General features: G+C 54.7%; 1 protein-coding gene across 1 annotated transcript in view; it reads left to right on the top strand.

Moving 5' to 3' along the window:
• ABCC3 (ATP binding cassette subfamily C member 3) overlaps nucleotides 1-13,309 on the top strand; it is a 43,348-nt gene that overhangs the window by 28,404 nt on the left and 1,635 nt on the right. Inside the window, exons 18-30 of the mRNA XM_060132741.1 lie at nucleotides 148-315; nucleotides 633-825; nucleotides 1,775-1,889; nucleotides 2,078-2,225; nucleotides 2,324-2,531; nucleotides 2,825-3,135; nucleotides 4,210-4,409; nucleotides 4,565-4,691; nucleotides 5,735-5,836; nucleotides 8,177-8,323; nucleotides 8,473-8,631; nucleotides 9,197-9,363; nucleotides 11,777-11,971. Of these exons, the coding sequence (XP_059988724.1) occupies nucleotides 148-315; nucleotides 633-825; nucleotides 1,775-1,889; nucleotides 2,078-2,225; nucleotides 2,324-2,531; nucleotides 2,825-3,135; nucleotides 4,210-4,409; nucleotides 4,565-4,691; nucleotides 5,735-5,836; nucleotides 8,177-8,323; nucleotides 8,473-8,631; nucleotides 9,197-9,363; nucleotides 11,777-11,971 (2,240 nt within the window). The remainder of the gene's footprint in view (nucleotides 1-147; nucleotides 316-632; nucleotides 826-1,774; nucleotides 1,890-2,077; nucleotides 2,226-2,323; nucleotides 2,532-2,824; nucleotides 3,136-4,209; nucleotides 4,410-4,564; nucleotides 4,692-5,734; nucleotides 5,837-8,176; nucleotides 8,324-8,472; nucleotides 8,632-9,196; nucleotides 9,364-11,776; nucleotides 11,972-13,309) is intronic.

Genomic DNA, 13,309 nt, shown 5'->3' with positions numbered 1-13,309 from the left:
CCCAGGTACAGGACCAGGCATATGAAATGTGAATTTAGAGGTCTGCCTTTTTGAATGACAATAGACAGAGCCCTTGTCCCCCTTGTGATGGCCTGACTCCCTTCTACCCAATACACACCTCTCACCTCCCTCCTCCAACCCATCCAGGGCATTAACCTGTCTGGGGGCCAGCGTCAGCGGGTCAGTCTGGCCCGAGCTGTTTACAGTGATGCTGACATTTTTTTGCTGGATGACCCGTTGTCAGCCGTGGACTCCCACGTGGCCAAACATATCTTTGACCAAGTCATTGGGCCAGAAGGTGTGCTGGCAGGAAAGGTGAGTCCTCCCAGAGGCTAAGGGGGCTAAGGTGAGGTCTAGGGCCACAGGAGAAGACTGGTGGGAGGCCAAGGGGTTCGGGTGAGACCTGGAGGTATGGAGGGCCTGAGGAACAGGAGCATGGGCTGGGCAGTGGGGGAAACCTGGGGCGGGGCTGGGGGACGGTGCCCCTCAGGCACTGAGGCAGCTGCGGTGAGCACGGGGTGAGTCCCTGATGTATCTGCTCATGCTGCCAGCACACAGCACCTCACACTCGCTCCGTGCCAGGGGTGTGTGCTGAGGGCAGTGGGAGTGATAGCCTGCTGCCTTCTCCCCAGACACGGGTGCTAGTGACGCATGGCATCAGCTTCCTGCCCCAGACGGACTTTGTCATAGTGCTAGCTGACGGGCAGGTGTCTGAGGTCGGCACTTACGCGGCCCTGCTGCAGCACAACGGCTCCTTCGCCAACTTTCTCCGCAACCATGCACCCGATGAGGGCAAGAAGCACCAGGAGGCCGACAGCAGGACCGGTATCTGCCATTCTTGGCCCTCCGTATTCCCCTGCCCTCCCAGCATCTCCCCTGTCCTGGAGCCTCTGAGTGTCTGTGCACAGGCCCAGTGTTTCACAAGGGAGGTTCTGGGGAACTTGGACCATCTGCGTGATGTCAGACATCACCAGCAGGGAAAGTGAAGTGGATGGATTCAAGCCCTTCCTCCTCATCTGCCTTCATGTGTCAAAAGGGCCTAAGGGCCCAGGCCCAGCTTGTACGGCAAAACTGTTTCACAGATGAACTGTTTAGTAAATGTGCAAATGCTTGGAAAAGTCATTTATTTATCAACAAATATTTATTGAGCAATTACTATGTCCAGGCACTATTCCAGGTGCTGAGACAGCAATGAACAAACAGAAAAATCCCTGTCCTCGCGGAGCATATTGAGACCCCTTTGTTGTCCAGTCCTGGCTCCCCAGCCCCAGGCTCCCGGCTGGCTCACAGACCTTCTCCTGGGCTTTCTCTCCTACTTCCGGATATGCAGCTAACATGTCTCGAGCATTTACTAAGGGCTATGCCCCTTGCAAGCTCTTGACACACATTCTTTCCTTTAATCCTCACAAGGACACAATGAAGTAGGTACTATTATTATCCCCATTTTCATGCCTGCCTAAACCCATGCGGTGAGGAAGTGGGATTTTAGCTCAGCCGGTCTGACTCTAGAGCCCAAGCTCCTGACCCTTATATTTGAACCCCCTTCTACGTAGTCCCTGATGGGACGCTTTTCTTCCTGTCTGACCTAAGTCTTTCTTGCCACCCTTTTTCTTTCCAACACGAAATTCGTCGTTTATTTTTATTGTTATTCTTGCTCACCTCTCACCTCGCCTCTGGCTTGTCCATTCAGGCCTCTTCATTGGAGTGGGGCGGGGCATACCAGGGGCCTGCGGGGTGAGCTAGCCAAGCTCTCCTTTCTGCCTCCCCGCTGCAGCCTTGGAGGACAAAGAGGTTGAGGAGGTGCTGCTGACTGAGGACCCGCTCAGCAACCACACAGACCTGACGGTTCATGAGCCAGTGACATACGAGGTCCAGAAGCAGTTTATGAGGTGAGCACCTGGGAGCTCTCAGCCCCCGGGAGACGGTACCAGGGCTCCCAAGCCCTGACGGGGGGCGCAGGTGGGCGTTCTCCCTGACACACCCCAGGCCTCCGGCTGCAGCCTGAACCTCCTTCTGGGGCTCTGTCTGTGGCTGTGCTGGAGGCCTCCTCCCTGGGCCTGACCAGTTGCCTCCGCAGACAGCTGAGTGCCATGTCCCTGGAAAGAGAGGGCCAGGGTCGGCCTGTGCCCAGGAGGCGCCTGGGTGCGGCAGAAAAGGTAGTGCAGGCAACAGAGGCAAAGGCGAGCCATGTGCTGACCCAGGAGGAGAAGGTGGAGATGGGCACTGTGAGTAGCTTGGGCGGGGAGGGATGGAGAGGGTGGGCAGGCCCCTAGCAGTCCGGGGGCTCACCGGAGTCCTCTGTGCAACCGCTGTGGCCATGCAGGTGAAGCTGAGTGTGTTCTGGGATTACGCCAGGGCCGTGGGGCTCTGTGCCATGCTGGCCATCTGTCTGCTGCACGGGGGTCAAAGTGCGGCTGCCATTGGGGCCAACGTTTGGCTCAGTGCCTGGACCGGTGAGGCTGTGGTGAACGGCCAGCAGAACAACACCTCCCAGAGGCTGGGCGTCTATGCCGCCTTGGGAATTCTGCAAGGTGAGCCTGCAGAGATACCTAGAAGGGGCTACGGTGGCCCCTTCCTCATCTCTGGGCTGCTGGGTCCCCCAAACCACGCCCTTGCCTCTGAATCTCTCTCCACTGTCGCAGCCCCAGGGACTCCCTAACCCACCCTAGCAGTCTACCTGCCTCTGGCCCCGTCTAGCTCATCCTAGCCATGCTGGGCCTCTTAGCCTGCCTAGGTCACCGAGGCCCTCCCGCATCTCGGAACCTGCCCCTGCCTGCCTGCCACCTGGCCCAGGTGAACGAGCGCGCCTCTCCTCCTCCACCAGGGCTCCTGGTGATGCTGTCAGCCATCATGATGGCGGTGGGAGGCGTCCAGGCTGCGCGCTTGCTTCACCAGGCACTGCTGCACAACAAGATGCGCTCGCCACAGTCCTTCTTCGATACGACGCCCTCAGGCCGCATCCTCAACCGCTTCTCCAAGGACGTCTACATCATCGACGAGGTTCTGGCTCCCACCATCCTCATGCTGCTGAATTCCTTCTACAACTCCATCTCCACCCTCGTGGTCATCGTGGCCAGCACGCCACTCTTCGCTGTGGTCATCCTGCCTTTGGCTGTCCTCTACCTCTTGGTGCAGGTGTGCCCTGAGTGCGTGGGCGTGGCTTTTGGGGGGCATGGCCGTTGCGTGGCCGGGGCTCTCCCGGGGGCCACCAGCGGTGGGATGTAGGGAGGTCAGGCCCCGCAGAGCTTCACAGCTGGATTTGGTTCAGTAAATACCTCTTTGACACTCATTTTCCTCACGTGTAAAATAGAATCATAGCGCCTACCTCACAGAGTTGTTGATAGGATAAAATGAAATCCTTGTAAATTGTGACTGGCCCTAGAACTCCTTCCTGCTGGCTAAATATTGTCAACAGTTTGAGACACATTATCCTTCCCTTCTTTTTAGATATATCTAAACTTACGTACATGTTTTTAACATGGATGAGTTGATGACATTCAGATACAGCTACCTATAAAAGGCATTTGTGTTGCTGAGCCCCTATCCTGCCATTAATTAATCAGTCCATGAAGGTAACCCACAGGTGGCCAGAAGCTTAGGCCTGTGTGTGAAGACTGTGCTCTGTGCTGGGACGGGGGACTCTCAGATGCAAATCCTACATGACCCTGGCCATCTTGGGGCCCACAGGGTAGAAGATGGAAGGTGGAGGCAGAACTGTGTTTTTGTGGGGCTGAAGTTTAAACAACTGGGGGGGTGGGGCGGGGAGAGGCTCTTTAAGAAAATGAATACAAAATTATCTTATTTTTGCAAATTTTGCAAAATTTTGATTGTGTGAACACACTGCTGGGGGCCCCTAAGTGGAGACAGGCATCGTCACTGACAGGAGGCAAAGCAGAGTCAGTGCGATAATCTAGGTCCCCGCAGAGGTGAGGGGGTCAGGAGCTGAGAGGCAATCGGGAAAGGCTTCGTGGACAAAGTGGCCTGGAAGAGTGAGCAGAGCTGACCAGAGGGGAAGGGTGCGATGAGTTCGTGGAGCCGTGTCAGGCCCCCAAGTCTTGGGTTCTTCTGAGCGGAGCGGGAGGAAGGGAACAAGGTCTAATGGGGCAGTGGAACTGACGGGGAGGCGGCTCACATGGGTCCAGAGGATGTGCTGGACTGAGTTGGGGCCCCACGGTCCTGACTCCAAGCTCTTTCTCCATCCTCTGTCAGCGCCTCTATGTGGCCACGTCACGGCAACTGAAGCGGCTGGAGTCTGTCAGCCGCTCACCCATCTACTCCCACTTTTTGGAGACGGTGACCGGCTCCAGCGTCATCCGGGCCTATGGCCGCAGCCAGGACTTCGAGGCCATCAGTGATGCTAAGGTGGACACCAACCAGAGGAGCTGCTACCCCTACATCGTCTCCAACAGGTCAGAAGCAGCTCCCTCAGCCCCTGCTCCTCCCAGGAGTTTCCACCAGTGTCTCTTCGGGAGAGACCCTGGTGTTCTGGGTCCAAGCCCCTCCTTCCCCCTAAACAGCCCCCTTCTTGCATCCGCCCCATTTCCTCCTTGCCTAATCCCCACAGGTGGCTGGGGGTCCGAGTGGAGTTCGTGGGCAACTGTGTCGTGTTCTTCACTGCACTCTTTGCTGTGATTGGGAGAAGCAGCCTGAGTCCAGGGCTGGTGGGCCTGTCTGTGTCCTATGCCCTACAGGTACGCAGAGGTCTGGGTCCTGGGTCAGGGCCACCACTGGGGCAGAGGCCACACAGGTTTCACAAGCATCTCTTGAGCACCTCGCTCTGCCCCAAATGGGGACCAGCCACAGGTTCTGCTCCACGGGACTGTGAGCTCCCAGTCAAGTGTGGAGAGTCACTCCCACCAGCAGGGGGTGGTACTGTGGGGTGCACAGACCTTAGTGGAGGAAGGCCCAGAGGAGGTCTCTACCTTGGAGTGTTGGAGAAATTATCTTGGAGCTTGGCCCCAAGAGACAAATAGAATTTGCCCTGCCTGCATAAGATCTAGAGGTCAACCCTGACAGGGGTCCGGGGGCAGGGACGTGGAGAGCTGGAATACACCTCATTTCACAAGCCTGCAGAGAAAGTACACGGAGCAGGTACCTGGAGCCTGGGAAGGTCACCCTGATATCAGCCTATATTGTCAAAGCATTAAATAACTGCAGATGGAATTTTTGTGAAGCAGATCCCATTTGCAGTGCCTCAGGTGACTCAAGTCTTGAACGTTTGGTAAACAAAGGACAGTCCAGACAGGTCAGTCTTCTCAGACTTTAATGTGCATGTGAATCACCTGGAGATTTAAACTGTAGATTCTGATACCGTAGACCTGGGGCTCTGGCTTCAGCGTTGTCTATCAAGGCTCCTTGATCCACAAAGTGTGGCCCAAGGACCAGTTGCATCAACATCACCTGTGAGCTTCTTGGCCACGTCGAATCTCGCGTCCCACCACAAACCTACTGAATTAGAAGCTACATTTGCACAAGATTCCCTGGGAAATCTTTCTTGTGCGTATTAAAGTTTAAGAAACACTGGGCTGGGCGGCCTTTTGTTAAGTCTGCATTGTCACTGCCTGAGGTACAGTTGTGATTTGAGCCCCAGGTGGCACATCTGTGGGTTTGCCCAGGCCCACCTGGGTCATAGCTGGGGTAGGATAGGAGCATAGTCAAGGAGTCTGAACTCCTCCCAAAGCCATTTCAGGGGGAGGAGAGATTGCCCCGCTTATGACCCAGTCCCTTCGGCTAGGTGACGTTGGCTCTGAACTGGATGATACGAACGATATCAGACTTGGAGTCTAATATTGTGGCCGTGGAGAGAGTCAAAGAGTACTCCAAGACGGAGACTGAGGTGGGTACGGGATGAGCCTGGGGCAGGGAGGGGTGCTTGCAGACCCACCATCTCTACACCCCCAGGCCAGCTGTTCAGGTGGCTCCTCATTTATTCATTCATTCAACCCTTCTTGAGTGTCAACCAGAGGTCTATGTGAGGAGGTGTAGGGCAAGACAAGGTCTGCCCTCAAGCAGTTCCTGATGTAGCGGGAGAGGACAGCTCCCGTTGTTCCAAGCCCTCCTTGGTCACGGTACCTTGTCCTCCCCGGGACCCCCCGGTCCCGTGTCCTGCCTCTGTCCCTCTGTCCACGAGCTCATCCAGCCTGGATCCTATGCTCCACCAGTGCCAGTGCTCTCAACTCCCTTGCCCTTCTCTCTCTCAGTCATCCTCACCCCAGTTGAGCCCATCTGTCTACCTTCTGAAACATGCCGGTGCTCAGCTGCTAAAACGTTGCTGCAGAAAATCATTGATTTTACTTCAAGTTTATAACCACACACCACGGCTGGGTGTTCCTGTTTTGCTTCTCCAAGAAGCGTGTGTTCCCACTTTCAGAAAGTTCTGTTTTGACCATTCTCTTTCCTTAAACCCCTACATGCCCTCCTCCCTGTGCTCAGTCATCGACCGAATGACTCAGTCATCGGTCATCATAGGCTCAGTCATCAACCTTGCCTAACGCTTCAGTGAGAAAACGGCTTTACAAGATGTGAACTCCCTCAGCCTTCCTGCCTCCAGACTTTCAAATCTGCCTGTGTCCCTTCCACCTTCTTCCTTTCTCATTTCAAAGTCCACTCCCTCTACTTCTTCGCATGGCCACTCAAGGACTTCACTTCCTCAATCACACCCTCCATCTGCTACATCATCCATCTTGCTCCCTCTGTTGGATGATTCCCATCCACACGCGAAAATAAGCTCTTGTAGCTTCCATTCTAGACACTCAAACCAACCCTCCCTTTCCCCTGTATCCTATGTCCCATTTCTCTGCTCTCCTTTGTCGTGAAACTGGCTTTAAAATATGGTCTGCAGGTGCTCTCCCCACTGCCTCATCACCCTGTCGCCTGGTTTCTGGCCCTGCCACTCCACTGAACCCACTCACCAATGGTTTTCCCACTTCCTGACCTAGGGACACTTTTCTCTTCTCATCTAATGCAACCGCTCAGCGACATTCAGACAAATAGCCCCTCTCTCCTACTTGGAAAGCACTTCATGGCTTCTGTGACCTGAGCTCCTGCCCTGTCAGCCCCCATTGAGCCCCACCCCACCTGTTCCTCCCAACCTGGCCTCTCCTGCCCATGGGGCCCCCATCTACCCCTGTCTTCCCCAGGCATCCCCTATCATTCCCTCATCCCCCATTCTCTGGGATCTTCAAATTCTCCCTCTTCATGCCTAGCATTCCCATGTCCCCTCTCTACACACATGATCCCGTCTCCACATTCTCAAAAATTCTGCCCCCAACCCTACTGTCCATTCCTTTGACACCTCCTCAAGAGAGCGGTCTCCCTATACTGGCTGCTTTGCTTTGTGACTGCTGACAGTCTGACCCCCCCATTTCAAAACACCCTCCCCTCTCCCTCCTCCAAATAGCAGCAGGGAGATCCTTTAAAAACACACCAAATCATGTTATTCCTCTGTGCCTGGCCCTACATCTTACTCAGGGTAAAAAAAACACAGTCCTTAAAATGGCCAGCAAAGCCCTATGTGATGGGACCATCCACTACTTGTCTCCTACCTCTCACCTTTGTCATTGTGATCCAGAACACACCTGGAAGTATTTGTACTTGCCGTTCCCTCTGTCTGGCATGCCCTTCCCCCAGAGATCTACTTGTCTTTTTCCTTCACTTCCTTCAAGTCTTTATTTAAATATCACCTCCTCCAGGAAGCCTTCCCTGACCACCCTGTACAGAATAGCAACACCAGGCACTTATCCACACTCATCACCATCTGACATTATGTAGACTTACTTATTTGTCAACAGTATGCCCCCCTAGACTCGGATGTAAGCCTCATGGGGACAAGGACTTTGTCTTGTTTCCCATTGTTGACCCCACTACCTGTCACGGAGTAGCCACTCAATAATAAATGGTGAAAGGGGGAGCGAGGGCAGGTGGGAGGGGCCGCTTATGGCCTTGGGGCACGGGGGAATGGGGAGAGCAAAGCTCTGTGGGGAATAATGTCAGAGGGATAAAGAGACATTGAACCACAAGGTTGGGTCACATGAGCAGCAGGACCTCCCCACCAGGGTCCCTAGTGGGTGAGGATGGCAGGGGCCTGGGGAGGGAGGCAGACCAAAGTTGGGAGATGGCTGGGCTGGGGAAGAGGTGCCCCCCCATGATGAGGATCCTGTCTTCCCCTGGTGGCCAGGCCCCCTGGGTGGTGGAGGGCAGCCGCCCACCAGTGGGCTGGCCACTGCAGGGTGAGGTGGAGTTCCGGAACTACTCTGTGCGCTACCGGCCCGGCCTGGAGCTGGTGCTGAAGGACCTGAGTCTACAAGTGCGAGGTGGCGAGAAGGTGTGTGTGGAGCGGGTTTTTCCCTGGGGAGCGTGGGTCTGTGGGATGGCAGGGGCCCAGCCCAAGGGTCTGCTTGGCCTCCCAGGGAAGTCCTGGCAACAGCCCCGCTAAACCCCAGCCTCCCCCTGATGACCCCCCACTGTCTCCAGGTGGGGATCGTGGGCCGCACTGGGGCTGGCAAATCGTCCATGACCCTCTGCCTGTTCCGCATCCTGGAAGCCACGGAGGGCGACATCCTCATCGACGGCCTCAACGTGGCCGACATCGGGCTCCATGACCTGCGTTCTCAGCTGACCATCATCCCCCAGGTAGCAGCCTGGCGTGGCCTGGCCACACTGACCCGTGACTCTGGCAGCAGGTCCCACCCCTGTTCTGTAGCTTGGAGTTCAAGACTGGGACCCCTCTCTGGGAGGCTGGAGAGCAGGACAGCAGGAGCAGAGCCACAGAGCGGCCCCCCGTCGTGGGTCTGGAAGGGTCAGATGTCTCCTGCCCTATAAGACCCTGTCCTCTGACCTCTTGGACCAGCAGAACAACAGGCCCCTCCACACAGCCCACCCCAGAGGCCTTCTATCCTGGCCTCCTGGTTTCACAGCTCTGAATTACATTTCACTTTTTCTTCTGACTGGACACTTTGGGGTCAGATTAGCGGTTCAGGTTTCTGCCTTAGTGGAGGATCTTGGGTTGGCAAAGCTGAGGTTTATCACTTCCCCACAGGCGTTTTTCTATCTCCTTGGCCATTGCCTCCCTCCTGGAGGGCTGGGGTCAGAGTGGGAATGCCGCCACCTCAACCCCTTTCTTGTTCCCTGGCCTCGGGGCCCATGGCTCCCTAGGGGGCCTGAGCTGCCTCCCTCTGAGGCCTTGCTTTGTCCCCAGGACCCCATCTTGTTCTCGGGGACCCTGCGCATGAACCTGGACCCCTTCGGCAATTACTCGGAGGAAGACATGTGGCGAGCCTTGGAGCTGTCCCACCTGCACACCTTTGTGAGCTCCCAGCCGGCAGGCCTGGACTTCCAGTGCTCCGAGGGCGGGGAGAATCTCAGGTAACAGCGGGGAGTGGGTGGGTGGGTCAGGAATAGCACTCTGCAGCACTATAGAGGGTCTAGCATCAAACAACACCAAATCCAGGCCAGCCGCCTCCTGCCCTCCCACTCCCGTCTCAGCCAGAGTGAACTCAGGGGGCACTGTCTTGCATTGAGCATATTCTGTGTGCCAGGCACTGTGCACTACTTCACTGACTCCTCACACAAGCTCCAGAGAAACTGAGGCAGGGCCAAAGTCACACAGCTGGGAGAAGACATGCCTGGGAGATTCCAAAGCCCTGATCGGTCCTCTCTTGTGAGATTGTCAATGTTGTGCTTGGCCTGAGGAGGGGTTGTGGACTGAACCTGTGGAGCAGATAAGAGGAAACCTACAGAGCTTTAGAGAAATCTTATATATTTTCCAAGGTGGATGCAATTTTGTTTGTGGTTTAGAAGTGGGCAAAGTGAGCTCTCTGGGCCTTTCTTTGCTTCCTTATAGCCCCAGACTTTATATCACCCGTCGCTGTGCCACGTATCAGGGAGGCCCAGAGCCACTTCTTACCGAGTCTAAAGGCTTGAGACACTTGCACCCATGTTAGTTGTGTGATTTGGAGCAAGCCGCTTACCCTCTTTGTGCCTTGCTTTCCTTTACTCTGAAAGGAGCATGGGATAATAACAGTCCCATACCTGGTAGCACCATGCCGCCCAATAAAAATATACTTTGAGCCACATAGGTGTAAATAAAATTTGTCTAATAGCCACATTAAAAAAAAAAGAAAAAGAAACTGATGAAATAAATTTTAATTGTGTATTTTATGTAGCCTAATAATTCTAAAATATCATTTCAACATGTAATTGATACAACAGCTATTACGGACAGTTTGCCTTTTTTCAAGTGTAAAATCCTGTGTGTATTTTTACACGTACAGCACATCTCAATTCAGACTTGTCGTATTTCAAGTGGTCAACAGTCACCTGTGGCTAGTGGCCATCATTTGGACAGAGCAGTCTTAGGGTTATTGTGATGAAATGGAAAGCACTTAGACTGGATATACTCCTGAGAAATGTAGCTATTTGTATTATTCTACTCGGTCCATACCTACAGACTGGACTTTCTCCAAAAAAAAAAACAAAACCAAAAACCTGTACATTTGCTCAGCACTTAATAGTGTTCAAGGCACTTTGGCCTCTACTGTCTCCTTTCATCTTTACTGCAGTCCTGTGGGCCAGAAACGAGGCTCCAGAGGATAAAATTATTTGCCCAAAGCTGCTCAGCTAGCAAGGGGGGGGGGCAAGGACTCAGGGAAGTGGGAGCTTCTGCCCCAAAACTTTCCTTGCCGCATCATAGCCACTGGTGGGATGCCCCCGCCTCCCCAGGCAGCCCTGTAGGAATGAATGTGCACAGTACCTGGATTTCACTTACACAGCCATGTTGGGGGTGGCTGGCGGACGAGCCTAGGCTTTCAGACCCTGTGCCCCACAGCTGTGTTTTGGTCCATTCTCCTGTCCTGGCTTCCATGAGCACCTCTCCCCAGAGCATCCCCTCCATCCCCACATCCGCCAGGATCTGAGACAGAAATCCACTCCCCTCCTCCCTCCCTGAGCTTGTAGCCACTTTAAGTATAACCTATATCCTGTGCCAGTCCCTCCATAAATCAGCCCTGAGCTCTATCTGGCGGCTCATTCTGCTGCCAAAACCTTCCTTAGTTGCGGGAATAGGCCGGGGAGAGAGCCTGGCCTTCACTCGGGCTGTAGTGACTCACCCCTGCGGGAAGGGCTGAGGTATTTGTCCCTGGGTGTGGGGGGTGCTGCAGCCTCTGTGGTTGGGAACACAGCCTCTCTTTGTTCATTAGCTCCAGCTTCCAAGGCAGGAGGTGGAAGGTATGCATTCCACCCCTCCTCCACCTTCCCGGGGACCAGACACGGGGAACCCCCCATAGCCTCCTCTGCCCTGTCCCTTCCTTGTTCCCACAACGGAACCCTGACCTATATTCCCCGTGGGGGCGGAAGATGACAAAATTGTGTGATATTAGGATCAGCAAGATAACATGATGTGTGCAAATATCCAGGAGGAGTCATTTAAGTGTGTTATCACTAAGGTGTAAATGACTGAGAGATTGAAGCAGAGAAACACGGTGACACTGGTTGAGGAGTGAGGATAGGGAAGAAAGCACAGGAAGAAGAGACCGACTGGGGATTTCGCAACGTTGTTAAGTCCTGGCTCTACCCGCAAGGCCCCTCATTATCCCTGTGGTGTCCAGACCTCAACTCGGTGTTCCAGGAGTCCTGGGCTAAGGCAGAAATGGGAGAGGTTAGACAGAGAGCCAGCCCTGGGCCATTGGGAAGGAGTGGAGACAGAAACAGTTTGGGGAATGAGGCCTGGGGTCAGGTTGGGGGCACCCAGCTAGAGATACCTTGCCTTCCCCATTTGCAGCGTGGGCCAGCGGCAGCTTGTGTGCCTGGCCAGAGCCCTGCTTCGCAAGAGTCGCATCCTGGTTTTAGACGAGGCCACAGCCGCCATCGACCTGGAGACGGATGACCTCATCCAGGCCACCATCCACACCCAGTTTGAGCCCTGCACGGTGCTGACCATCGCACATCGGCTCAACACCATCATGGACTACACCAGGTGGGGCACTGGCACCCAAGCAGGGAGGGGCCTGGTGGGGTCGCCTGGGCCGTGGGGACGTGGTTGGCAGATTAAGGTTACGGGATATGTGGATATGGGAGCTCCGTGGGGTCGTCTAAGGTTTGTGGGGGGGGCGCAGAACAGTGTGGGTTATCTGGGCACCGGGGGCACAGGGATGCTTTCTGAGACACAAAGGACACTTGGGGGTTACCAACACGTGGGGAAGGGGCACACTGGGGCTCCTGAGGCATGGCCACTTCTCCCCCACCTCTTAATACTGAGGTGAGGGGAACCAGATCCTTCAGGCCAAATCCTGTCACTTCCTGAGCACTGTTTCCAGAATGCCCACATGGCCATGGCTTCATTTGAGCCTCATTCCCATCCTGTGAGGTAGGCGTACAGACCAGGAAGCCACTGAGGAAAGGTGCACGATGCTTGGGTCCCGTGCGGAGTAGATGCTTTGCTGTGGGAAAGCAGAGGGCTGAGTCCCAAGCCTGGCTCTGCTGCTGACTGCTGTATGACATTAGGCAATTCACAAAACCTCCATGAACCTCTCTCTCTCTCAGGGTTGTTGTAAGGAGTCAATGAAGTAAAGCGTTAAAAGTGCAGGTGACTGGAGGGGTGGGAGGGAGACGCAAGAGGGAGGAGATATGGGGATATATGAATATGTATAGCTGATTCACTTTGTTATACAGCAGCAACTAACACACCGTTGTAAAGCAATTATACCCTGAGAAAGATGTTAAAAAAAAAAAAGTGCAGGTGATCCTAGGAGATGTCCTTTATAATCCTCACTAGAACCAGCTTCTCAAAGGATTAGGGAAGGAGCCTTCCTCATGGTATCTTACGGCTTCGTTGGGGAGGCAGCTCACTCAGCCAAAAGGCAAAAAATGTGACCTGTTTGCTCACTGTGCCTAATGTCAAGGTGTGCTGCTGGAGGACAGGGGAGGGGCTGGGTGACTCAGAAGCCTGATGGAAGCCAGCTGGTGCTGGCCTGCCAGGCTGGCTCCCCTGGAGACACGGGAGCTCAGAGTGAGGAAGAGGCAGGAGGCTGCAGCAAATCTATCCTGAAGGAGTATAGTGGGAGTACATCAACAAGGCTTCATTCACAAAACAAACACCTGCACGGCAGGCTTCATTCACAAAACAAACACCTGCAGGGCATGGGGAGGTGGGGAGATACGTGGACAGGGCAATGGGCAGACCTTGGCCCTCTCTCAGAAGTTCCCCACACAGCTCCCAGGGGCTTGGGAACCAAGCTGAGAATGCCTGATGCTAAGTGTCTGTTCCATCCCTACCACACCCACCCCGCCTCCACTCCCATCCAGGATCCCACTG

This window comes from Lagenorhynchus albirostris, chromosome 20, assembly GCF_949774975.1.
Source record: "Lagenorhynchus albirostris chromosome 20, mLagAlb1.1, whole genome shotgun sequence".
Lineage (NCBI taxonomy): Eukaryota > Metazoa > Chordata > Mammalia > Artiodactyla > Delphinidae > Lagenorhynchus > Lagenorhynchus albirostris.
This window is presented reverse-complemented; position numbering and strand designations above follow the sequence as displayed.